The 26,351-nt window shown below is 37.1% G+C and overlaps 1 protein-coding gene across 1 annotated transcript; it reads left to right on the top strand.

Moving 5' to 3' along the window:
• The first annotated feature begins 2,806 nt into the window (after positions 1–2,806).
• On the top strand, positions 2,807–26,351 carry LOC147541652 (callose synthase 3-like). The gene is made up of 43 exons (XM_086673595.1): positions 2,807–3,155; positions 3,250–3,508; positions 4,747–4,847; positions 5,271–5,395; positions 5,484–5,577; positions 5,719–5,829; positions 5,944–6,060; positions 6,510–6,602; positions 6,689–6,780; positions 7,732–7,858; positions 8,118–8,255; positions 8,339–8,415; positions 8,501–8,591; positions 9,060–9,182; positions 9,267–9,384; positions 10,533–10,867; positions 10,966–11,018; positions 11,110–11,170; positions 11,797–11,878; positions 11,947–11,996; positions 12,085–12,171; positions 12,410–12,544; positions 12,682–12,776; positions 13,095–13,179; positions 13,302–13,462; positions 13,641–13,764; positions 13,861–13,958; positions 15,002–15,137; positions 15,235–15,386; positions 17,662–17,771; positions 17,864–17,989; positions 18,076–18,144; positions 18,245–18,434; positions 18,511–18,667; positions 22,028–22,147; positions 22,244–22,362; positions 22,468–22,551; positions 23,774–23,886; positions 23,969–24,198; positions 24,428–25,222; positions 25,353–25,403; positions 25,514–25,699; positions 25,791–26,351. Exons 2-43 carry the CDS (start codon positions 3,322–3,324, stop codon positions 26,037–26,039), a joined length of 5,847 nt encoding a protein of 1,948 aa, XP_086529721.1. The 5' UTR covers positions 2,807–3,155; positions 3,250–3,321; the 3' UTR covers positions 26,040–26,351.

The raw sequence follows: 26,351 nt of genomic DNA, 5'->3' as shown, positions 1-26,351 counted from the left end.
AACAGACCTTCAATGGTCTATTCGACAGACTCGGGCAAAGAGAAACCCCCTTCGCCGGAGTACTTAGAGAGAGAGAGAGGGGAGATAAAAAATAATTATTTTTTTATGTTTGAAGGTCGTTGGTCGGAGAAGTTATCGGTCAGTGACCTTCGCCGGTGAAGATGATGAGGTGGTAGAGAGAGAGGCGATGAGTTGGATGAGAGAGGTGGTGACTAGTTAACGATGATATAACGGAATCTGAAAAAGGGGACGTCTAGCTATTTTTGACAAAGTAGGGGGCTAGGCAAGGAAGCTGGTCATAAAGTTGGGGGTTATTTGAGAAATAACCCTTACTTAAATGGGTTTGTGTGTTGTTTTCTGGGTGGACTATAATACGAGGATCCTAATTGAGAAGAGTTCACTATCAAATTTCAATCAAGATCTTGTCATGCGAAAAGTATAAGTGAAAGAATTTTTTACATGCGAAATAATAAATAAATATTTGAAATAATAGAGTAAATAAACATATTAAATAGTGAAAAATATTTATAAACAATGTCCATACTCGTTAGAAGCAATGTGGTCTTCACCCAAGACTTAGTCCAACAAAATTTGACCAAGTATGATTGGATTCCCGTGTCCTTATGTTTTAAGGTGTTTATCAATCATTTTTTTTATCTCTCAAAAAATCTGAAACCATCTCAAAACTTCTTAGACAAAAAATTGTTGGCAGACGAAAAATAGTTTTTCTTCTTTTTTTCTCTATTTTTTTTCTTTTTCCATTCTCTTTCTATCTTCTTCTGCTTATTCTTCATCTTTCTTCTTCTTCTCTTGACTTCCCTCTGCTATTTCGCAACAAAGGGGGGCCCTTTCCTTCGTCGGCGAGGGTATATAGAGATGCAGGAGGAGGAGAAGAAGAAATTTTTTTTTTCGAGTGAATCTTGTCAGTCAGAGGTTGTCGGTCGTCGGCTGAAAGTAACACGTCTTTCTTAAATAGCAAAATCGTTAGGGAATAATGTGTTTTGTAGAAAGTGATGTCAGCTGAGAAAACAAAATTTAATGAGAGAGAAAACGAGAAAAATAGATTAACCTGTACTTTTTTTGTATTGTAAAAATAATAAATCTCACTCCAACAAATTTTCATCTATTGGTATCAAATGCATTAGTGAAGCTTAGTAATCTTTCATACGAAAAATGAAACATCAGGTTGAACTTAATAAACATCTTTCAACAAAAAAAACTTGATAAAAAATCCAAATTCAAAACCCTATTCACAGAGCTTAAACTTTTAAAAAGAAGTTTGTGAGAATAGTCTTACATGGGAGAATGGGTCAACCAAGAATATAAGGTATAGGTCCTCTCCACTCATTGCCAATTGATTTTGAGTTGGATGACCACAAATTTAATATGGTATCAGAGCTAGGCCCACATGTGATAGGCTTAAAAGCCATACATACTCCACGTCATCGGAAACAAAAAACACACGTGTTAGGCTCAAAAAACGCTGAGGGAGCGTGTGAGAATAGTCCCACATAGGAGAATGAGTAACTAGCAACCAAAAATATAAGATATAGGTTCTCTCCATTCATAGTCAATTTGTTTTGAGTTAGATGACCACAAATTTAACAAAGTTTATAAGAATAAATCTATGAAACTCGAAAATGCTCATATACTCGTATTAAGTTCGATAAGAGAAGATGAGATGAAACAGAAAATGAATAAACACATTTTAGTTAAGAAGAAATGAAGATTTCAGACAATCTATGATTTTTCTGCAAAATTTGTGGCATAGAATGAGAAAACACTAATCTAAAAGTAACTTGGAAGAAATAAGGGTTTGTGGTTTGTAACATAGTTTTTTTTTTTTTTTGTTAAGATGGTTTGTAACATAGTTATGTGTATATATATAGGTCAGAATGGATTTCGAGAAAGAAATATCCCCGACATTCACAATTCTACATGGAAAGCTATTTTTTTTGCCACTGTTTTAGGGAAAACACTAAAGTTTTCGTGAAAGACGGTGGAAACCCAAAAAAAATTAAACCAAACACCCCTTTAATGTCGCCGGAAAAAAGTCGCCGACCGGATGTTGTCGGCTACTTCATCATCTTCTCTCTCTCTTCTCTTTCTCTTTCTCCTCTTTCTTCTCTTTCTTTTTCTTCTCTTTCTTCTCTCTCTTCTCCCTCTCTTTCTTCTCAATGTCCGCCCCTTCGCCGGAGATGGAGAATAAAAAAAAAAAAATTTTGCTGGAGATGGTGTAGTCGTCGGAGATGGTAGAGTTGCCGGAGAAAGGAAGAAGAAGCTGAAAAGGATTTGGTTGTTTGGGGGAAATAAAAAAATCTATTTTTTTGTTTGTTTCCACTCAAAACTTCACACCCCTGAAACTATTTAGCTTTCTCCAAAACGCTGGCTTTTTTTTTTTAGACTTATTTGGATTAAAAAATTCCTTTGACTTGGGTTCTGAATTCAACAAAAAAAAGACTTGGGTTCTATTTTGGGTACTAGCTAAGCTCTCATCTTAAATTCATAACCCAAGAAATGTTTGATAATAAAGGATAACAAGTGGGTACTAGCTGAGCTCTCATCTAGAGGCACTCCTTATTTTAACTCAGACGCACTTTCTCTTTTCCCTTCCCACAAACACAAACACAAACTATGCAAGTCCGAGGGCACCCAGACTGTGTGTAATACGTGCCGGGTTTGAACAACATGGACTGAGGTCAGTCTGAGCCCACCAGAAGTGCCGAGTGTGAAGGCGGGCACGGGTCTTAATAAAAAGGAGATGTGCCTTTAGAGGCACCCTAATAAAGTAATAATGTGTCAGCGTGAAAACCTCGAAATTGAAATTTGAAATGAAATGAAACACAGAGGAGCCACTAACCTGAGTGGCAGCGTCCCATTCGTTTTCGTTTTCTCTGTTTTTGTCTGTTTCCTTCCTTTCCATACTCCACTCTACTTTTTACTCTACTTTCATAGTGTAAATTCTCTTTCTAGGTTAGCTTAAAGTTGCACTCTCTCTCTCTCTCTCTCTCTCTCTCTCTTCTCTCCCACTATTTCCACTCTTTCTCCTCCTCCTCCCCCTTTTGCTCTTTCTTAGCTTAGGGTTTTATCTAAGTACTCCGTAACAGTTGCACGCCATCAGTTTAGGGTTCTCAATCACCTACTCCAGACCACAGGTAAACTCTTTCTCTTTAGCCGATTGAGTTCTGAATTTTTCTTCATTTTAGTGGCGGTTCTAAACACTGACTTCAAATCTGCTTACTTTTCCAGTTTGAGCATGTCAAAATTGTGTGTTAAAGATCGATCAGTAAAGGTTTGAGTTTATCAGTTTGAAGTCTGAAGATGTCGACTAGTAGGAATAATAATGAGCCGCCGCCACAGAGGCGGATCATGCGGACTCAGACGGCTGGAAATCTAGGAGAATCGATCTTTGATAGTGAAGTTGTTCCGTCATCCCTTTCAGAGATTGCACCTATTCTTCGTGTTGCTAATGAAGTTGAACCAGAAAACGCAAGAGTTGCATATCTATGTTAGTCACTAACTTTCTCCTTGTGTTCTTCTTTTAGTAATTTTTTTTATTTGATTTTTAGACTTTATGGAATGAAATCTGCCATTTTTGTTTGTTTTATTTAAAGAGTATCCTTTTATAACTCAGCTTTGTAAAATTAGTTCATTATGGTAGTTTTATTTTTCATTCTGCATTTAATCAGAAGTTCATCTGTATGAGGGCAGTAGTGTTCTGTTTGAGCAGCTTTGTTGGTATTGGTCAACTGCGAGATTGTTTACGTGAAGGCTTTGTGGAATGTTTCCGACTACCCGACACTGTGTTGCGCATTCCACACTCACATAGTCGAAAGGGAAATTAATTTGCAAAATCTTTAGTGGATTTATTAGGAAGACCTGAAAAAGAAGTATACATTGATGTTTTTAGTTTTCGTATAAAAGAAGTTGCTAAGCAATGTTCAGAGTGGAATTTTAATTATGAATTATGTATCTTTTGCGACGTATATACTGATAAAGGATTACTTGAGTGTGGATGCAAATAGTACAAGTAGGTTCTTCATGAACCAGAGTACGCCCTATTGTATTAAAATTGGTGATATTAATATGTTCCAGAATCATTTGGAGGAAGAAAGAAGTATCACAGCTTTACTTATGGAGAGAATCTTGAGCCATTGACAAGATACAATAGATCAAGTGTAACTATATAATATTATAATGTGTATAGAAATATTGGCTGTGCAAATTTTATACTATGCAGTTGTTCAATTAAGAGGAACACAAGGACACTGATTCATTAAGGATGAACAAAAACATATCTTGTGAAAGATAAGAAAAGTAACCACGATGAGTTTCTTAAGAGGTTATTGACGATCAAACTGAACATAGTGGAGGCTTCTGACTAGATGAAGCTACTTAAGACCAGGAAAACATTTTTTGTTTCGCGTAACCAGGGTATTTAAATGTATACAAGAAAGTCCTCAGAACTAAGATTGGGGAGCAGCGCGTTGCAATGACTATAGTAGGATTGACTTAAAAAAGAGTAGCAACTGCCTGTCAGTGAGTATGAGATGGTATTTCTTTTTAAAACAAGGATAACAGTTTATATGAAAGTGTACAGAAACTCTCAAATGGGGACCCTACATCTCATCTTGTTCATTGTTCTTGTTGTATTGTATTACACATCAAGAAAGTACTTCTAGTGTGCTATCCCTAACTTTTATTGCTTCGTAGAATCTAATCTATATAGTGTTGGTTTTGTAATAGGTCGATTTTATGCTTTTGAGAAAGCTCACAGGTTGGATCCGACATCTAGCGGTCGTGGAGTTCGTCAATTTAAAACTGCACTTTTGCAACGTCTTGAAAGGGTGAGTACTACGTTTTCTTTGTATTAGAATTAGATTGATCTAATTTGCTGAACATACTTTCTTGTATTCATGAACAGGTTGTAATCCCATTGTTGTTGTTACTATATCCTAAAAGTATTTCATTAGTCAATATAGGGAATCATCCTAATCTTTTTCCAAAAGTTCCCCCATTCTCTTTCACATCTTAGGCACCACGGTCTAATTGAAAATGCTATTAGGCATAACAATTTGACATGTTACGAGGTCTTAAAGTTTCATTAGTTTTTAAGTAGACATAAATTAGATTTACTCCGGGCCTCTATACTGATTGTAATGAACACACAACTTCGTAAAGGTTCAATTCTGTGCACTACCGACCATGTTCATGGCTTGTTTGTTGGAATTTGCTAGTTTTTGTAATTATCCCTATGCGTATTTGTTCAGGAAAACGATCCAACGTTAATGGGAAGAGTAAAAAAGAGTGATGCACGTGAAATGCAGAGCTTTTATCAACATTTCTACAAAAAATATATTGGTGAATTGCAGAAGGCTGCTGATAAGGCTGATCGGTGAGTAACATATAGTTCTGTTTGTTTGCTTGAAAACATATGACTGATGTGGTAAACTACTGTTAATATGTGTTCCTTATCTTCTTAGTGCGCAACTTACCAAGGCATATCAAACTGCTGCCGTCCTATTTGAGGTTTTGAAGGCCGTGAATCTGACACAGGCTGTTGAAGTTGATCACGAGGTGAAGCCATATAACATTTCAAACAGGATTATTATTGCTGAAAGTTCATTATTCAATATGGTCGAAGACGTGTTGCTAACGTACGTTTCAGCTTTGAATGGTCATACATTACTATTGAAATTATTCGCTTGTTCTGTATAGATTCTGGAAGCTCATACTAAGGTGAAAGAGAAGACACAGATTTATGTGCCTTATAATATTCTTCCTCTTGACCGTGATAGTGAAAATCAGGCTATTATGCAATATCCTGAGGTATGTATCCAACATTCTGTCTTTTAGATGAATTCAATTTTGGTTTGTTCTAGCTATTCTTGTATTGATTTTCAATTGCCTTCTAGTTTTTAATTCGTCTTCGCAAATTTATAGATTCGAGCTGTTGTATACGCACTTAGGAACACAAGGGGTCTGCCATGGCCCCCTGGGACAAAAAAGAAAGTAGATGAAGATATTCTAGACTGGCTTAAGGCTATGTTTGGGTTTCAGGTAAAGATGTTGCTTATAAAGTGTCTCTTGGTTAATTGTCTAATAGATTCACAAATTATCGAACATGACAGTTTCCCACTGTTCAAAGAAGAGTGGGCCTCTTTCTTGGTCCAACTTTAGGAGCTCCTTGCTTTTAGTAGCTATCACTAGAATCTTCAGGAGCCCCTTCAATTTGAAACTATTTCTAGGCTAACCAGAATACTTCGATTCTGGAGCGGACCGGAATTTATCTTTTGAAGATTTTATTCTGAAATCAAAATTATTAACTCAATATATTGGGTACTTAATTTTAATATGTGACCCATAAGAATGAAAGCCACTGGCTAACCTTATGACATAGCAGAAGGGTGTAAGGTGACAACTAGTAAAAGGAAAAGACATCAATAAGTTTATTTTTTACTAACTTCAATTTGCTAGGCTCACAATTGTTTCCCATTCATGAAACACAGAAGGACAATGTGGCTAATCAAAGGGAGCACTTGATTTTGCTACTTGCAAATGTGCACATTCGACAATTTCCAAAACCTGACCAACAACCCAAGGTTTCTACTTTTTGCCTTTTTGCAAAAGTTATCAAGCTTGCTGTAGCAACTACTAATTTGCTTTTGCGTTATATTTTCCTGCTTAGCTGGATGATCGAGCGCTAACTGAAGTTATGAAGAAAATCTTTAGAAACTACAAGAAATGGTGCAAATATTTGGATCGTAAGAGTAGTCTCTGGTAAGGATCAAAATTTTGTCGTGTTACTTGGATTTGACTGTGTTTGTCTGAATTGTAGTTTATCTTCTTATCCACGAAGCTGTGTGACATGTATACCCCTTTTTGATATTCTTAACCGTGTTGGATACATATACTCTTATGATTGTTTCCGATTGTCGGTACTTATCATACGCCAACAATCATTTCCTCAGTATATTGTAAGATTCTGTGCAAAATTGTCTTAAGTTAATCAGTCCATGTCATTTGTATAGTTCAATAATGGTGTATTCGACTATATACATTTGAAAGCAAAGATAAATGACCTAATAACTATGACAAGAAATATCAACACAAACATATCAATGGCCCATTCTACATTATATAGAAGTACAAAAGATCAGTTTACTTGACACAGTTATTGGGGTTGATAGAGCGGCGTAATCCAAAGGAAGATAAGAAAGACACAAGAAATGGAAATCAGGGGAAAAAGATGATCTCGCGGTAAAATAGTGCTATAAAAGGATCGTTTCGACAGAGCATAATGTCAACATGGAAGCTCAAAGATACATATGGAAAACCCAAATCCCTCCAAGGGCAAGCGTCGCAGTGTGGGCAGCCAGCATGAACAAAGTCCCAACTGTGGATATATTGAAAGGACGAGGGTTCCAAATGGTGAACACGTGCATTATGTGGAAGATGAGTTAGGAATCGACTGAACATCTATTCCTACACTGCAACCATGATCCCAATAGCCATCATTTGGGGCATCTGTAAGGAAAGAAACAACAAGATCTTCGAGGATTCTAACTCTCATAGCGTACTGGGAGTTGAAAACTTATGTGGGCTAGGGCAAATCCTACCAGGACTTTGTTAATAGTTGGAGGCTTTTCTTTCTTGTGTTATTGTTATTTTCCTTATTCATTATGGGGTGTTTCTCTACGATGCTCTTACCTTTTTTTTGTAAAACTGCAGGCTGCCAAATATACAGCAGGAAGTTCAGCAGCGTAAACTGCTGTACATGGGTCTTTACCTTCTGATATGGGGTGAAGCTGCAAACTTGCGATTCATGCCTGAATGCCTTTGCTATATATATCATCATGTACGCCCTAATACATAGATTTGACATGCAAATACGAAATATCCACAATTTTGTTGTTTCCTGATTGTATAGTTGTATGTGCCTGCTCTTCTCCTTTCCTACATCCTCATGAACATCATGGCATATTCACCTGACATTCTATCTTTCAGATATCAAGATTAATGTATTGTGTTGTGTTGTCGGCTTGTTGTTTCTCTTTGTTTATGTCTGATTTGTATTATTTTCCCTCAATTATTTACTTTTGCTTGTACATTCTTAGATGGCATTTGAACTCTATGGAATGCTCGCTGGAAATGTTAGTCCCATGACTGGTGAGAATGTGAAGCCAGCTTATGGAGGAGAGGAGGAAGCTTTTTTGAAGAAAGTTATTACTCCAATTTACAACACAATAGCAAAGGTATTGCATGTGTCTTCTTGTCATTAGTTACTCCTCCTTCAGGTCTTCTTTGTGAACTTAATATTATTCTTGCTGCTACATAGGAAGCTCAACAGGGCCAAAAAGGAAAATCTAAACATTCCCAGTGGAGAAATTATGATGACTTAAACGAGTACTTCTGGTATTGGATTCTTGCTTTTGTTGATTCTTAAATATTTTAATAGATATTTACTGTTCCCAAATTAATTTTTGTTATAAAAATGTAGGTCCGTTGATTGTTTTCGTCTAGGATGGCCAATGCGTGCAGATTCCGATTTCTTTTGTGAGCCTTCAGGAGTTAAACATGAGAAAAACGGGGTGAGCAATTATATAGGCCATATTCCGTGATCATTCTTAATTATTTCTATAAAAAAAAGCTAAATTATTTTCTATCTTTTGTATAATAAATGCTGCCACATCATTTGAGAGTTTCAAGTTGAGTTTTGCATTGGAGCTGGTTTTTAGGGAAAAACTCCTAAAAATCCTAGTGGCCCTCTAAGTTTTAGAGCTTAAGTGTTGCACTGGAGATGCTTTAAGGTTCTGATTCAAATCATAATTTGTAGTATTTCAGCACTTTTTTAATGAAATTTTTGGGAGTGAACCTCATGAAAGGAGTCATTACATATTTGCGCTAGTGTATGTTTAAGTATCTTGGGCTAGTGATTAAATTCTTGTTGCTGATGGGACCTATAAAGTTGGTTTGATTTGATATTCACAGAATATAGGATGAACTGAAGTCCCCTTTCTTCCACATATTTTCTCATGGTGGATTTTCATGCTATTCAGGAGACAAGAGCAGCCACAACAAGCCGTTGGGTTGGCAAGATATACTTTGTTGAGATACGCTCTTTTTGGCATATTTATAGAAGCTTCGATAGAATGTGGAGCTTCTTTATCTTGTGTTTGCAAGTGAGGATCTTCTGTTGTTTAACTGCTTTCATGTCCCCTATTGCATTTACTTTATGACTTAATATTTGACATTATCTCTTGAAGGCAATGATTATAATTGCATGGAATGGAACGGGGGACCCAAGCGCTATCTTCCAGGGCGATGTTATCAAAAAAGTTTTAAGTGTCTTCATAACTGCAGCAGTATTGAAGCTCGGAGGAGGTAAGATACGCTGACCAACTTTGGTATTGCTTGCTGTCAAACTGCCTCAAGTTTATTTGACATTCCATCGGTTCTTTTGTCGTTTACTTTCTGAGTATAACTTGCTCCATATTTTTATGCTTGGTAGAATAATCATGACTTTAGACTTGGTTCCATTTTGCCATTCTGCTTGTGGTATGGCTCTCTTTGCGTACCTAAGATCTGTAAGGGTTTAATTCTTCTGGGAATCTGTTGCAATCAAAGTTTGACCACATCGCTGTTCTTTTTTTATTATCTGTTGATATAAACTCTTCTTAGTAATTATCACTATAAAAAGTGTTGAAGTATAAGCAAACTAATATTGCAGTTACAACTCTTCTTTTTGGTAATTGGACTGTACATAACACATGTCAAGAGTCCCGGCTAGTCTCTCCCGGTACCTTAAAGTAAATTTTGTTCCATCTTCAAGGTCGTCATGCCTTGTTTTTGTATCAATTGTTTAGTTACTAATTGCAACTAAGTAATAATTTACAACCTCCGCATATAATAACTCATTTCATTGGGTAATTGGTCCAGTGGTTGTAAGATTTTAATCTCAACAATTGGTACTTAAAATACTTCTTTTTCAACATTAGCACCGCGGTCACTCGTACTTTAAAAGAAGAGAATTCACTCTTCTGAGGGTATCTTTGACATTGAAGTCATATCGGTGTCTTGCAATGCTTACTGGTAGCTTGAACTTCTGAGATTGACTCCTGTGTGAGGGATCAATATTCGTGGTTTTTTACATGATTATTAGTTATGTTACTCTGTGGGTGTGGGAGAAGATTGAATGTTCTCAGTTATTTTTTCTTGGAAATAATACTTGTAATTCCATTAAAAAGATTGGAAGTTTGAAACTATAAGCTTTATGGTGTTCCATGTTACTGGTTGTTTTGAACCAACTTTTGTTGGGCTTGAGGGCCACAAACTTTTACGAGCATGCAAACTGTACCAAAATATATCTGGAATGGATCATATCAATGGGGGTTTGTGTAGTATACAAGTGGGGAAGAGACATGCCTTGTGTCCCTAAGTCATTATGTATATGAAAAGCACCAAATTTTATTTTTCTATAGTTCTTCTTTATGAAAGTTGCATCTTGACCGTTTTACTTATTAACTCTCCAGCATTTCTCGACATAATTCTTAGCTGGAAAGCAATGAGGAGTATGTCATTCTACGTCAAGCTCAGATATATCTTAAAGCTTGTTTCAGCTGCTGCTTGGGTGATAGTTTTACCCGTAACTTATGCATACACGTGGAAAAATCCTCCTGAGTTTGCACTAGCTATCAGGAGATTGTTTGGAAATAACAATGATTCACCTACTTTATATATCCTGGCTGTGGTTGTATACTTATCCCCAAATATGCTCGCTTTTGTGTTGTTCCTGTTCCCCTTCATTCGACGGTTTCTTGAGAGGTCGAACTACAAAATAGTGAACATCATTATGTGGTGGTCTCAGGTATATTATGGTTTATCAGAATTATACTCTCTTGCTGCTGTGTTAGTTATCTTATTTGTGATCTTACATTCTGTATAACACTTCCTGATGCCTTTCAGCCTCGTCTCTATGTGGGTAGGGGAATGCATGAGAGTGCCTTCTCACTTTTCAAGTAAGAAGATAATGTTTGTAAATTAGAAATTTGGCTGTCGGTTTTGCGGAACTGTTTCCATTTTCTCATTTTTGTTTTTTTTTAATTTCAGGTACACACTTTTCTGGATACTTCTTTTGCTAACGAAGATAGCATTCAGTTACTACATAGAGGTAGTAATCCAATTCTTAGAAGTAATGACTTTCAGAAAGTGATTGAGGAATTACGATACACCGTGTAGTCGTACTAGAAGAGCAATCAGTCTCGATACTTTAATCAGATCCCTTTGAGACAAAGTTATTATGGCGTGTAACGTATCCCTTTTAATCAGACCCCTTTAGTTACTCACATGTAACGACCTATCGTTAGTGTTAGAGTTCGCTTTTGTAAAACCAAATTTAGATAACTTTGAATTGAGTACACAAATATACATGTTTATTATATAATGGTGATGAAACTTTTGAGTTTGATTTTATGAGTTCTGCAAAGGCCATTATCGTAAGTTTGGCATAATGATAGTACAAGAGGTCAAGTTCAATTGACAATCAGTCTCATCCCACATATTCTTTCAAAGTTTTCGACTTTTCCTGTCATTTGTTGGACTACTTTTGATTGATTTATTTATTTCGTTACTTTTCCATTTTTTTCATCAAATGAATTGAAGTATTGTCTGTATGATTAGTTAACATTGTATTTTCTTAAAAATCAGAGTATGAGTATATCATCATTATAATTTTTAAATTCTCTGCTTGCATTCTTGACAAATTGTAATTTCACCTTGTTTATTTTCCAAATGCAGATAAAACCTCTCGTAGAGCCAACTAAAGCAATTATGGCAGCTCGTTTAACAAAATTTCAGTGGCATGAATTCTTTCCTCGAGGTAATGACCTGAAAAAGGGTTTCTTCCATTATTTTGGAAATGCTATTAACAATTTTCTCTATTTTCAGCAAAAAATAACATTGGTGTTGTGATTGCACTTTGGGCTCCGATCATTCTTGTATGTTTATTGCTCATCTTTGTACATGGCTGCTTTTGGTTTTTAATATTTAACTTTCCAGTCAAGTCCTGACTTTTTTTTTACCCAGGTTTACTTCATGGATACACAGATTTGGTATGCAATTTACTCAACATTATTTGGAGGTATTTATGGGGCCTTTCGCCGGCTTGGGGAGGTATGTGGATTTTCCTTCCTGCTTGAAGTATGGTCTTTGTTCTAGGGTTACCAAAGATTGTAACCTAATTTAACCTGGCGGATGATGGCGTCATACCGTCACACCCATTACATTTGTGATACAGTGATACTGATAAGCTGATTTTTAGTTTCTGCGAGCATGAGCCGGTACTATAAGGCTCATCTGACATGTTCGCTCCGCACTATATTTATTTTTGCTCTGTCACTTTCTCTTCCAGATTCGAACACTCGTGATGCTCAGATCTCGTTTTCAAACTCTACCTGCTGCTTTTAATGCCCGCTTGATTCCTTTGGAAAAGATTGAAACTAAGAAGAAGGGACTGAAAGCGACATTTTCTCGCAAATTTGACCAGGTCCTGTTTCCCTTTGTGTTTTTGTAGCTGGTGTGATTACCTTCCTCTGTCATTGATCTATTATGGTACTCCTTCCTGATATCTATTTATTCAAACTCACTTTTGTTTAAGTTATGTTTAAATTGCTCGTTTTTCAGATACCAAACAATAAGGAGAAGGATGCAGCGAAATTTGCTCAGCTCTGGAACAAAATAATTAGTAGTTTCAGGGAGGAAGATCTAATAAGTAACAGGTGCTTTCAGAACACTTTCTTTTGCATGCAGTTTCTAAGATGTTATAGATTGATTCCGTGATCTTATTCTTTTTTTCCTTTCCCCAAGCTGAGTTGCGACTAGCGAGTGGGTGATAACATAGGCAGGATAAACTGCAGTAATTGGATCAGAACATCTTAAATAATTGATAATTTTTTTGATTGACAGTTAATATGTAATCTTATCATGGAATTTGGTTTTTTGGATATTCAGATTACTTTCATCTAATTGCATAATAAATGTCAAACTGTACTTTTCTTTATTGGTAATGGTAGTTACTAACTTATGCAAAATCCTAGGGAGATGGATTTGTTGCTTGTTCCATATTGGGCTGATCGTGATTTGGACTTGATACAGTGGCCTCCGTTCTTACTTGCCAGCAAGGTGCGTGTGTTTGGTTGTGATGTGTCTTTATTGTTACACCTTCAAGCTAACCACTCTGTTGTTTTCCTTTCGGTTATTAAGACTTAAGAAAGGTTATATGCTAACTTCTTTTCTACTTTTAGATTCCAATTGCTTTAGATATGGCTAAAGATAGCAACGGCAAGGATCGCGATCTGATAAAGAGAATCAGTAATGACGATTATATGAAGTGTGCTGTTCGCGAGTGCTATGCGTCCTTTAGAAACATTATCAAGTACCTAGTGCAAGGGCAACGCGAAAAAGAGTAAGGAGTTCTTTATGTTTATGATCAATCCTAATATGGATAGGTATTCTATCTAAGTTGTGAACTTAGCTGTTTGCGTATCATTCATCTCTTCGACAATCTTTCTCTTTTCTTCACTATTGCGATTTGCAGTACAGATTATCATATTTGATCGATTCTGCTTATGTCCCAATCACAGGGTTATAGATGATATATTCTCTGAGGTAGACAAACACATAGAGGCAGGGACTTTGATCAGTGAGTTGAAAATGAGTGCCCTTCCTAGCCTTTATGCCCACATTGTTAAGCTCATAGAGCACTTGGTAATTCTCTTTCCCTAAGAGAAGATTCATTTCTTTCAACAGTATCTTAAACAATTTTATGGTCATTTCTTTTATTAATAATATTATTTTTCACAGTTAAGCAACAATAAAGAGGAGAGGGGTCAGGTTGTAATACTTTTCCAAGACATGCTTGAGGTTATGACACGAGATATAATGGAGGATCAAATCTCCAGGTAAAATTATTTTCTGATTATACTTTTCTTTTAAATTTGAATGAATTTATTAATGAAAATTGAAAAGTTGAAAACTATTTACAAGCTTATCTCCATTTAATGGAGAAAATAACCGAAAGGTTAAATGTTATGCAGTCACGGCTCCCAATTGAACATAAAATCTTAATATATTTTTTATCTAGCCCAACCTTGTTCTGCTCCAGTGGAACAATAATTCCTTAATCTCCAAAATTAGCTCCTCTTCGTTGCAATCTTTGTTCTTGAAAATGCGTTTGTCTCTTTCCTTCCACGAGACTCAAGCAATTGTTATGGCAAGCAATTTTCATATCTTGCTTCTCGTCTTTAGCTTCCTAAGGCCTTCGCAATCCTCTAGGACATGTATTACTGATCTTGGCCAACACCAAACTATCTCCATTGAATTAATGAAGTAATTCCACCTGTTGGGAGGGATCACAATGTATAAAGAGATGATTTCCATTTTCCGCTTTCCTGCACAGCACGCCTGCTGCTTTGTTGGAACCTATCTTCCTTAGTTGATGCATTGTTGGAACCCCTATTGATGTGGGGTTTGGAGAGGATTCAAAACAGGGTAGAGGACTATATGGAGATGACAAAATGGTAGGTGGGAAATGGATAAAGAAATAAGTTTTGGGAGGACATATGCCACGCCTACTTTAACTACCAAACCCAGTGAATCCTTCTTCAATCCTGAGTCAATCAAATCATTAGCTATTAGGACTCCCTCCAGCTGTTGACCTTCCACAAAAGCTCCTTGCATTTTCTTCTTAAGATTTATATGTTTAGTTATGCGCGAAATAAAAAAGAATGTTCAAACCCCATGGATTTTAATTTGATTCTGAGTTCCAGCTTCACCAAGAAATTAAGTAATCACTGGCCAGTGGCCACTTTGTCTGCGTAAAAAAGTTGCACGCCATGTAATTATATTTTATATGTGCATGACGAGCATGCTGGAGTCGACAGCTACTGTTATCAACAACCTCAGGTTCCAACACTAGAGTTGTGCTTTTGTTTGTGTTTTTTAGCCTTTTAGATTCAAGCCACGGTGGTCCCTATGGGTATGAAGGAATGGCTCCCCTTGAGCAACAATATCAGCTGTTTGCATCTTCTGGGGCAATTAATTTCCCAGTCGAGCCCGAAACGGAAGCTTGGAAAGAGAAGGTAACTTTTTTGTAACTTGCACAATTCTATGGACTGGTCTAAATTCTTTCTGATTTTGGTATCTGTTTATTATTTACTTATATATATCTTGCTGCAGATCAAAAGGCTCTATCTGTTGCTTACCGTAAAGGAGTCCGCTATGGATGTACCGTCCAACCTGGAAGCTAGAAGGCGAATATCATTTTTCTCGAATTCACTGTTTATGGAGATGCCTGACGCACCAAAAGTTCGAAATATGCTTTCCTTCTCGTAAGCCTTCTAACTATTTATCAAATTCTATTAGAGTTCTCACTTAACCTGTGTCGTTGCTATGCTACTTGCTAGTATATTTCATTTGCACCCGAGCAATAATGCAATACATGGATGCTTAAGTGCAGACTAGAGTTTTGTGGGTCTTTTACTTTCTGCTTGGCATGCTTAATTTGACCACACTTGTTTACGCAATTACCTACCTAGGCTTAGTTCTGTGCGTCTGTGAATGAGTAAGCTTGAGTTGTTTCTCCAGACGATCTTATTGATAGGATGAGACTGACCTGTTGCAACTTAATTTATGTGACTTGATCCTCAATTTAGATTTTAAACTATTAGAGTATTAGTATGAATAGTTGTCATCCATGCTCAGTAATAGTAGCATTTCAACATCTTGTTTTGTATCTTGCAAGTAAAGTAAGTATAAAGCTAGATAGTCACAGTTAATTCTTAAAGAAATAGTGTGTGCTTTACATAAAATATAGATTTCAATTGACCTGCCTGTCAAGGAAGCGATTAATAGATGAAAGTACTTAAAAGTAATCAACAATTAAACGAAGTTGGGACCCGATGTTGGAATCAGTGTTGTTCCTGAGGGGACCCACATGTGTCGTTCTCTAATTGGCATAATCCTTCCTTGTTTTATAAATGTTCAAGCTCGAATGTTGCCTTTATAATATTAGTGGAGTTTAAATGCTCACTAAAGAAATATCTATATATATGTCTTAAGCTTTTAATGAAACTCCCAATGAACTTCAGAGTTAATGGGAGAAAAAGGTTCCAAGGTGGATTTTCGATATTCTTATCTTACGAGGGTGTCTTAGGCTGTGAGAAACCTGCTCCACATGCCAGAGAGGCAATTTCTAGCTGTTTACGGGTTGTTATGTTTTCCCACCAACAACTCTCGTGTCAGTGTTTTTGGAACTTGATCCGAGATACAATGAACGAAGGGGCAAAGCTAGTGGATCGTGGCGGGGGTTACTTAAGCAATTTTTGAATTCCAAAAATACTCGATGCTTATAGTCTTCCACGATGTCTTTGTTCATCATGGCATTTTCATGGCTCCCCGACCATAAATTAGGAGCTGCAATCACTCACAGATCATGTTGTCGCTTGTCCTCATAGTTGGGTTTGTCTATGAGCCGTTTGGTGGGCTTGTAAACAGGGTTTGATAGAGGCTCTCAGATGGAGAGCTCTTTGGGAAGGCTTAGTTGAAGTGGGTCCAGGTTAAGCTTCGTAAGTTGCTACCAAGTAGTGACCTGGCTGAAATTTTGAAGTTTTTGTGATAAAGCTTAGTTGAAGCCCTCAAAACATGGTGGTCAGTTTGAGTATATCATTGGGACACTTTCTATATTTCTTCACTTTATGCAGTTCCTAAGTAGTGTTATTAAGAAAAATTAATACGAAGGATCGATACACATAATGTGGCAATAAAAAAGTTATGGCATGTTTTATGTTTGATTAATGGGCCTCTAAGCACAGTTAGCTCACCTCAAGCTAAGTAGTTGAAATCGATTGCCACTGGAGTAACTCGAGAATCAGGATTGGCGGTAATCCGAGTCCAACCAGGCCAAACCTCCAGAGTTAGTTGTTCCTTTTTCAACTTTGAATGAGGTTTAATTTGATTATTAGAGTACAGTTTGACTGTTTTTACGCACTTATATCTCTGAGTTATTGAAAACTCAGTTGACGAGTCCCTCAACTTGGATTGGGGATCGACCGTCCCCAACTGCTTATTGTCCCTCGAGCCAAACCTCTAGGTTAGTCTTGCAACTCATCCTGCTTAATTCTAGCTTTTTTATTGTCTTGCACAAAATTGGAAGTATAGAAAAGGACACAATAATAACTAAAAGTGTTGTATGCTATGATGTCCTTGGTTTGCCATTTTACCGCATCATGTCCAAACTTCTTACCAACTTCAGAATACACGTACCACGTTCATTATTATGTTCAATAATTTTGTAGTGTAATTTCTATTATGTAGAATTAGAATGAGTTTTACGCATAATGCTTTGACATGTGTCAACACAAATTTCATCTTTATTATATTCACATTTTTAAACAAAAATAAGTTTGTTGGTGATCAAGTTATTCTTCCAACAGACTGAGCTAGTTTATTGTTTCTTTTGTAATGACAACGTCTTGTTGATAAAAAGCTCATGTTCCTCTTGCACTAACTTGACTCTTACTTTCTTACCAATGTAGTGTATAAGTCTGATTTAATTATTTGACACTAGCCACATACGTTGGTTTATCTAAATCACTTCTGTTGTAGTGTTTTGACCCCTTACTACAAGGAAGCGGTCCTTTTCTCCTTACAAGAACTAGAAGAGCAGAACGAAGATGGTGTTTCCATCCTTTTTTACTTGCAGAAAATATTTCCAGGTGTGTTTGTATCTTATTTTCATGATGTAAGTAATTTTATATTTGCAATCTTGTAACGTTATCATTATACTAAATGTAACTATGTAATACAGATGAGTGGATGCATTTCTTAGAGCGGGTCAGTTGTGTCAACGAGGAAGACTTGAAAAGCTCAGATGACCTTGAAGAAGAGCTCCGGCTATGGGCATCATATAGAGGGCAGACTCTAACAAGAACAGGTATGAGAATATGTCTTTTATGATAGAGTTCAGGTTCTTATTTGGTCGTCTGCTAAATTCGCACTTGGATTCTTTATCTGATGTAGTACGAGGCATGATGTACTACAGAAAAGCATTGGAACTTCAGGCCTTCCTTGATATGGCCAAGGATGAAGGTAACTTTTGTTTATCTGGACAGTTGCTCTAGTTCTTGCTTAAAATTGAACTCGTCATTATATAATATTAACTATTGAACTTGATGTATTTTTCCTTTAGATCTAATGGAAGGCTATAAGGCAGCTGAAAGTAATACTGAGGAACAGGCACTGGGAGAAAGATCATTGTGGGCACAGTTGCAAGCTGTTGCTGATATGAAATTTACATATGTGGTTTCTTGCCAGCAATATGGGATTGATAAAAGATCTGGACATGCCCGTGCACAAGACATTCTGAAACTCATGACTACGTACGGAAATACAAATCTTGCTTTATTGTTTGTTATGTACTTAATGGTTTACAAGCCTCTGTCTTTCATGTGTTAGGTACCAAGCTTTACGTGTTGCTTACATAGACGAGGTTGAAGAGCCTAACAAGGATAAGTCCAAAAAGATAAATCACTATTTCTCCGTTCTTGTAAAGGCTGCCGTGCCGAAGTCTAGCAAGTCCTCCGATCCTCAGCCAATACAAAACCTAGACGAGGTAATCACTTGGTTTTTCAGATCGAGTCATCAACACTAAACTGAATCTGTTATTATATGTAGATAATTTTGCTAGAAAATCTACTATAGAAAAATGGTCGAACTAACATTCATGCATACAAATCATTTTCTTTGTAGAGATTTATTCTTTTGAAACTTAAATTAATATATAAAAGAAATGAATAATGTACAGAAGCTCTGATTAGAAAATAATGTTGTTACGTCATTAAGGCCTCCTAATTGTAAACGAAGTCATGGTACAATATTCTTTTAGCCCAGCTTAGATTTCTGCTCCAGGTAAGAAGATTCACTGACATTCCGGTCAACATCCCTGATCCGTGAGGTCGACTTTGCTTTCTTCAGACCGCTTGGGTGTTTCTTTCATGCTCCATCCCAAACTCTTAAGCTCTCTGAAAACTCTGTCTTGCTGACCTTTTTTTACTTGCAATTGAAAGCCCGACTTTATCTATCACTACTCCAACCGTATCTGCATTCTCCACTTTACAGTACTCTCCTTCATTGGTGTTTTCTGTTCTGATGCTATCATAGCTGATGATTCAACCAATAGCGGCTCGGTATCTTCTTTCTGTTTATCTTCCCCACTGTTCAACTTGATCCCCTCGGTCTACATGAGAGCGAGAATTTTGCTTCTATCCTCACCAGTAGTAAAACCTCGATCTTCGCCTGATTAAAAAATTCCTTTTCTTTCCTTTGTTTCATTTGGGTGTTACTTGGTTATCTAGGACTAAGGAAGTGGCCCCTTCTCCACGGTCCACACCTTCCTTAACCTGATTAAATTTTTTTTAACCCTCCTTTTTCTTGTGTAAGGTTTCTCCTCGGACCATTTCTAGCATTGCCAAGACTTTTTGCGTGATATCTTTTGGGTCAATTTGCTTGACCTTCTCTTGCACCGATTTACCTTTCCTCGCATCTCGAGGTTGAACCTCGTCTGCCAGATATATGCTTTAACGTTTCATTCCCATCAACTATACTGTCCTCGTATGACCTCATTTTCTCCCGGATTGTTGAGTTTGTTCTGACCGGTAAACTGACCCCCACATGCTCCATAAGTGGTTCTAACGGACAATATGATATCTGTTTTTCGATTATGTCGTTTACACTATTACCTGGAAGCAAACTCCGTCGACCACTAACACCATCTTTTCTGGCATTTTTCCGTCGGCTTGCATCGGACATGCACGGTAGCAAACCTCAGATTATTATTTTTAGTTACATCCATGGATTTCGAACGTTTCCCCTGTGTCTTCCAGTAGTCTAGCAAAGATTTTATCGTTTCATAAATTGAAAGAAACACCAAGCAGTTTGACTGAGATTTCAAGAGGGTTAATTCGCGATAGAACACCGAAGGACCAAACCCCCAGCCGTGGTGAGCCTATTGATTCTAGCTTCCAGAGATGGTCAATAGGGGCGATGGTTCGCATGATCGCTAGACCTTTTCTGAAAGGGAGGATATCCATTTTTTCTGAGTTGAGGACTCCTGTTATTGCCTCCCTCCCACCATGCCAGTTATCCGAGGAAGGGATTCATGTCAAGGACAAGGACCGCTCTCTTGTCGCAATCAATAATACCCGGAGCTGAGACTGCCATTGATGAACTAGAAAAAGATTGTTCTACTCTAACTGTGTAAGGCATATAAGCAGGCAAGCTGTGGGGGAGGAAACAGTATGTCTTGGTCCCGACCCTTGGATTTAATTAGCATAGGGGTCTAGTCTGCTTGTTGATTGGGTGAGGGATGGGTTCCTGAAGCAAAGCTGTCCAAAATAGATGTCATTCTTATCCAACCCTTGTATCCCTTGCCTGCCGAAGCAAACAGATTTCTTGCTGTTATCACCTTCTCCAACCTTGTGTGCCCTAATATATTCACCTCGATCGTTTTCCATAGTTAAGCAAAATGTTACCGTCTCTGTATCTATTCATTTTCCTTCCTTTGTCGTTTTTGTTTCTGTCTGAGCCATTTTTGCCAGGAAGCAGGCTAAATTACCTATGACCTCTTGAAGAAGATTTACAGCCCATTCCCTGTAAACGCCCTTCTAATGTTATACTTGTAAAAGCCCTTCTAATGGTATACTGGCCATCGGCCTCTCCTTAGATTAGCTAGGTGGTATTTTTTTGTTTTCAATGGACACACGCTTCCCGCCCAGGGAGGTCACTCAGTCCAGCGAATAGACAAGCCTCAGTTCTAGTCTACCCAGAGGCGCTATAACTAAGCCGGAAGCTCAAGTATAGCGCTGGCTGAGTTCTTTAAACCAAAGGATAGTCCGTTTACAAATTTTCTTCCCGAAGACAAGCTTTCAAGTCACCCAACGAAGCTATACCACAAAAGCAGTTTCTGTGCAATGGCTGTAGCTGTGGTTAGGTTTCTTGTGGTCTCGTGAAGAACTTACAGTTCCACTGGGATTCCGTCGGATTTTCTCTCTCTCTCTCTCTCTCTCTCTCTCTCTCTCCCTCTCTCCCTCTCTCTCTCTCTCTCTCTCTCTCTCTCTCCTCTCGCCTCTCTTGTCTGTAGTGAATTATATTCATGCTAGTTTTTGAGTTAATTGCTGCGCTTTATGTAGCTTTTAATGTTTTGCTTTTTGTCTTCTTAAACTAGGCAATCTGAGAACTCTAAACGTAAAAGACTACAAGTTCTCTAACTTGGATGAGCTGTTAAGTCATTGAAACGCTAGATTTGCTTGTGGGGGCTTTTAGTGCTTTTCTTGAAGCCTATTTAACATGAAAATATTGGCATGCGACGATAGTAGATAGAACTTGTCAGATAAGGCCAAAATGTGATACGGTTTTTGCACATATTTGTGTCTTAGTTGTAAGGCCCTCAAGTCCTTATTGTTAGTTATAATAGTTTCTTACTTTGGGGTCAACCTCTCTTGCACTGTACTCAGACAATGGTATCCTAGAGTGATATTTTATGGTCCTCACATTGTTGTCTACGACACACCCAAGATGTACGTGGAAGATCTCAGATTTTGCCCACTGAAATGACTGAATATCCAAATATACTAATATCCAACAACTAAGATACTAATATGAATATCTTTTCCACTTACGTTAAATAACTGAAATAGTGGAGGAATGGAATTGCCATTTACTTTTTGTTGTGTATTTTTGCTTAGTTGAAATTCATACACTAAAACCTTTCCAAGTACCAAGACAGCAGGAAGTGGTTTTTGATTTTTTGCAAAGTGACACTTACGTTGCTTATTCTGTGGCAATAGGTAACGTATTCTGGTAAAAACACTGAATAATATAACCGTAAGATGGAACATATGGATTTGTCAATCTTGTTGCGTTAAGGTTCATCACTTTCCTGTGTTTCACTCAATCCATTTGATCCTCTATGCAGGTTGTTTATCGAATTAAGCTTCCTGGCCCTGCTATTTTGGGTGAAGGAAAGCCTGAAAATCAAAATCATGCCATTATTTTCACACGGGGGGAGGGTCTGCAGACAATTGATATGAACCAGGTATAAGAGCACTATATGTATCCGTTAGCTATGTAATTTTAGAGGATCCCACTTTCATAGTTTACAGTTTATTCGTGACCATGTTAATACATCTAGGATAATTACATGGAAGAAGCCTTCAAAATGAGAAACCTGCTACAAGAATTTCTTACCGCACATGACGGTGGGAGGAATCCATCTATACTTGGACTAAGGGAGCATATATTTACTGGCAGGTAGATTTCGTGATAATTACTGGTTTAAGTGTTTTTCGAAGAGAACTTGACCTCTAATTGCTTCCAGGTGCACTTATTTCTTTTTCCTGGTTTTCTTCTACACAGTGTTTCTTCTCTTGCATGGTTTATGTCGAATCAGGAGACAAGTTTTGTGACAATCGGGCAGAGATTGTTGGCTAACCCATTGAAGTAAGTTTTGTAATTTGAAGAATCTTTTTATTCTTTTCAAGGATACGAACAGTACATTTGAGATTTCATTAACATCTGTTTTGCTTTTTATTATACTTATTTCATTCTTAAAAAAATAGAGTAAATCGCCTTTAATTTTTATCAGTAACTAAATAAATGACTTTTAGCATTTCCTATAGCAAATTCTTACATCTTTATATTACCGTCCAGTGATACCATTTACACAATGTTTCCATGAAGTAGTAATTATTTTTGCAGTAACAGCCATTTAATACCTAGGTTTTAGTTTATCAATTTGATATAAACACCAAATCAGAAGCTTCTAGAGAGGTCCACCCTTACATAGCAATGTATTTAGTAATCATAAACTTTATTACTAAAAATACAACAATCTAAGCTACTTTGGTAGTTCATGCCACATATTTATGTGAGTTGCCTAAAATTTAAACGGAAGATAATGAACTAACATACCCAGCAAAAGATAATGAACTAACATACCCAGCAAACACTTCATGAATAATTATATTTTTCTTTACTCGGATAGGTATAAAGCTTCAATGATCATCTAACAAAAAACCATTTTAGAAAATTATAATTCAAATGATATCTTTCTGTGACGTCTAATGAGGTCGTTCAAGGCCATCTAGATACAACAAACGCCATTTAGTAGAGATGAATCCTATCATATATAATTTTCAAAAAAAAAATCCTATCATATATAATTTTCAAAAAAAAATCCTATCATATTATTATTAGCAACCAAAGAATAGTAGATTTACTGATTTTTTTGAAAAGTAGATATTAATAGTCTAAATATTAAAAGTAGTAGACCAATTAAGTTTCTAAAATATTGAAGTAGAATCAGATTAGGAAATTTAAGTAATTAATAACTATTAGTCACCCATTTTATGGGCTGTCCAAAACCTATAGATATTGTTCTCTTTTATGCATCATCGTATCAATCAAGTCTCTTGATTGCAATTATCTTACTTATGTTCCTATTGCTTTCTTTTTTTATTTATATGTAGTGTAATGTTAGTTTAGTTCTAGTTAGTTACCGACTTTCTAACCTCAAATACTTGTTGTAATCTAAATCCCATTCTGCTGTATCAGACATTGCAATGCTCTTCTTTTCTGATCAAAAGGAATCTCATTCTTTTTTCGTGGCAATTTCAAATTATATTTCTTATTTTCAACTTGTGTTTTACATTTTTGTGACTAGGGTCCGCTTTCATTATGGACATCCAGATGTTTTCGACAGACTGTTCCACCTGACAAGAGGTGGAGTTAGTAAAGCTTCGAAGATAATCAATTTGAGCGAGGATATATTTGCAGGCATGCTTGGAACTTGAATTTTTCAAACTTGAAAGTGCTTTCATGCGATTATGTGATTGATATTTATGTTCACCCCATTTAGGTTTCAATTCTACATTACGTGAAGGAAATGTTACTCATCATGAATACATGCAAGTTGGCAAAGGAAGGGATGTGGGCCTTAATCAAATCTCTATGTTCGAGGCTAAGATAGCTAATGGAAATGGTGAACAAACATTGAGTCGTGATATTTACAGGCTTGGTCACCGTTTTGATTTCTTCCGAATGTTATCATGTTATTTCACCACAGTTGGTTTCTACTTCAGTACCTTGGTAGGATCCATTTCATTTATCTGTAATTCATGCTTTCGATTTTTTTTCATTGCCATCTAGTTATAGATAGTTAGATACTATATACATGCGTTAGACGAGAGGCCTTCCTGTAGTTTATGGCTGGTGTTGCCAGAGCCAGAATTCATCTTGAGACGTCTGTATTTACCACCTCTATACACAATGAATTTGATGGTGTCTGAATTGTTTGTGGCTTTCTTTTCCCTTATAGGTGACAGTGCTTACCGTCTATGTGTTTTTGTATGGCCGACTTTATCTTGTTCTTAGTGGATTAGAGCAAGGATTGAGTACACAAAAGGCTATTCGTGATAATCAGCCTCTTCAAGTTGCTCTTGCTTCTCAGTCTTTCGTACAGCTTGGATTTCTCATGGCCCTGCCTATGATGATGGAAATTGGCCTGGAAAAAGGGTTCCGCACTGCTTTAAGTGAATTTGTATTAATGCAGTTGCAACTAGCTCCCGTGTTTTTCACATTTTCTCTTGGAACCAAGACTCACTACTATGGAAGAACATTGCTTCACGGAGGTGCAGAATATAGAGGTACCGGTCGAGGATTTGTGGTGTTTCACGCAAAGTTTGCAGAGAATTATAGGTTGTACTCGCGCAGTCATTTTGTCAAAGGGATTGAAATGATGATGCTGCTTATTATTTATCAGATCTTTGGACAGAGTTATAGAAGTGTACTTGCATATATCTTAATCACTGTTTCTATGTGGTTCATGGTAGTAACATGGCTATTCGCTCCCTTTCTTTTCAATCCATCGGGATTTGAGTGGCAAAAGATCGTTGATGATTGGACCGAGTGGAATAAGTGGATAAGTAACCGTGGAGGTATTGGTGTACCTATAGAGAAAAGTTGGGAATCGTGGTGGGAGACAGAGCAAGAGCATCTTCGTCATTCTGGAAAGCGTGGTCTTATAGCAGAAATACTATTATCACTGCGGTTCTTTATTTATCAATACGGGCTCATCTACCACTTGAACATATTGAAGACTAAAAGTATTCTTGTAGGTGTATTTACAGTTTTTCCGTCTTACAAGTTTCCTTTCTAATCCTATCCTAAGTTCTAACAACCTATAGCCAGATTCTAGCTTGGCAAGTTAATTAAGCTTTCCTCCTTTTCTTGTTTCATTTCAGGTCTACGGCATTTCATGGCTTGTCATTGTTGTAATTCTGTTAGTGATGAAGGTGCAGGAAAACTTCTGTAGCTTTCTGACTGCGTTTTTTAGTTGCAAAACATAATTGTATCTTTCTTTTCATGTTCATTTGACAAGGTTCATTTGACTCTTGTTTTGTAGACGGTGTCAGTTGGGAGGCGAAGATTCAGCGCAGATTTTCAGCTTGTTTTCCGTATAATTAAGGGGCTTATTTTCTTGACATTTGTTTCGATTCTGGTAACTTTCATAGTGGTTCTCCATATGACAGCACAAGACATCATAGTATGCATTCTTGCCTTTATGCCGACAGGCTGGGGTTTGCTTTTGGTAAGTGAATTAAAATTTGTCTCATCTGTCGTCCTGAACCTTAGTCTCTCACGTTCTGTCCTACAAAATTTAATATCCTTCTTATCTTCAGATCGCACAAGCTTGTAAGCCTATTGTTGTGAAAGCTGGGTTTTGGGGATCAGTTAGGACACTTGCTCGAGGTTATGAGATCGTTATGGGTTTACTTTTGTTCACACCTGTTGCATTCCTGGCATGGTTCCCCTTTGTATCAGAATTCCAGACGCGTATGCTGTTCAATCAAGCTTTCAGTAGAGGTTTGCAGATCTCACGTATTCTTGGTGGGCAGAGGAAGGAGCGTTCATCCCGCAACAAAGACTAAGATTCTGGTGGCTGTTGTATCAGACGACAAAGGGAGCAGTTTCACTATTTATAGAATTGGCGATTACAAATGTACTGTTGTCACTGGCTCCTCCATTATAGTTGCTGGTGTTTGTGGAGTAGATAACTTATCCACGATAACTATCAGTATAAATGAAGTAGGGTTTTGTTGTACATATAGATGTGGGAGAAAACGGACGGCTCATCTAAGTCAATATATATCCGACTAGGTCAGAGCTGATTTTAAGTTATTTGGAGACGCGAGTCATCGACTGCTTGAGACATGATTATTATGATAATGAACTTCCTCACA

The sequence above is a fragment of the Eschscholzia californica genome, unplaced genomic scaffold (genome assembly GCF_041429995.1).
Source record: "Eschscholzia californica isolate CP2 unplaced genomic scaffold, dmEscCali1.0.p SCAF_4, whole genome shotgun sequence".
Taxonomy (NCBI): domain Eukaryota; kingdom Viridiplantae; phylum Streptophyta; class Magnoliopsida; order Ranunculales; family Papaveraceae; genus Eschscholzia; species Eschscholzia californica.
Note: the sequence above shows the minus strand (reverse complement) of the source record. Positions and strands in the feature narration are given on the sequence as shown.

Bases quoted from the DNA above. Each gene is read 5' to 3' on its own strand.
- LOC147541652 (XM_086673595.1), top strand. From the start codon at position 3,322: ATGTCGACTAGTAGGAATAATAATGAGCCGCCGCCACAGAGGCGGATC. The intron at 10,868-10,965 runs GTATATTATGGT...GATGCCTTTCAG, and splicing joins TCATTATGTGGTGGTCTCAG to CCTCGTCTCTATGTGGGTAG. The intron at 22,552-23,773 runs GTAAGTTTTGTA...TTTTGTGACTAG, and splicing joins TTGTTGGCTAACCCATTGAA to GGTCCGCTTTCATTATGGAC.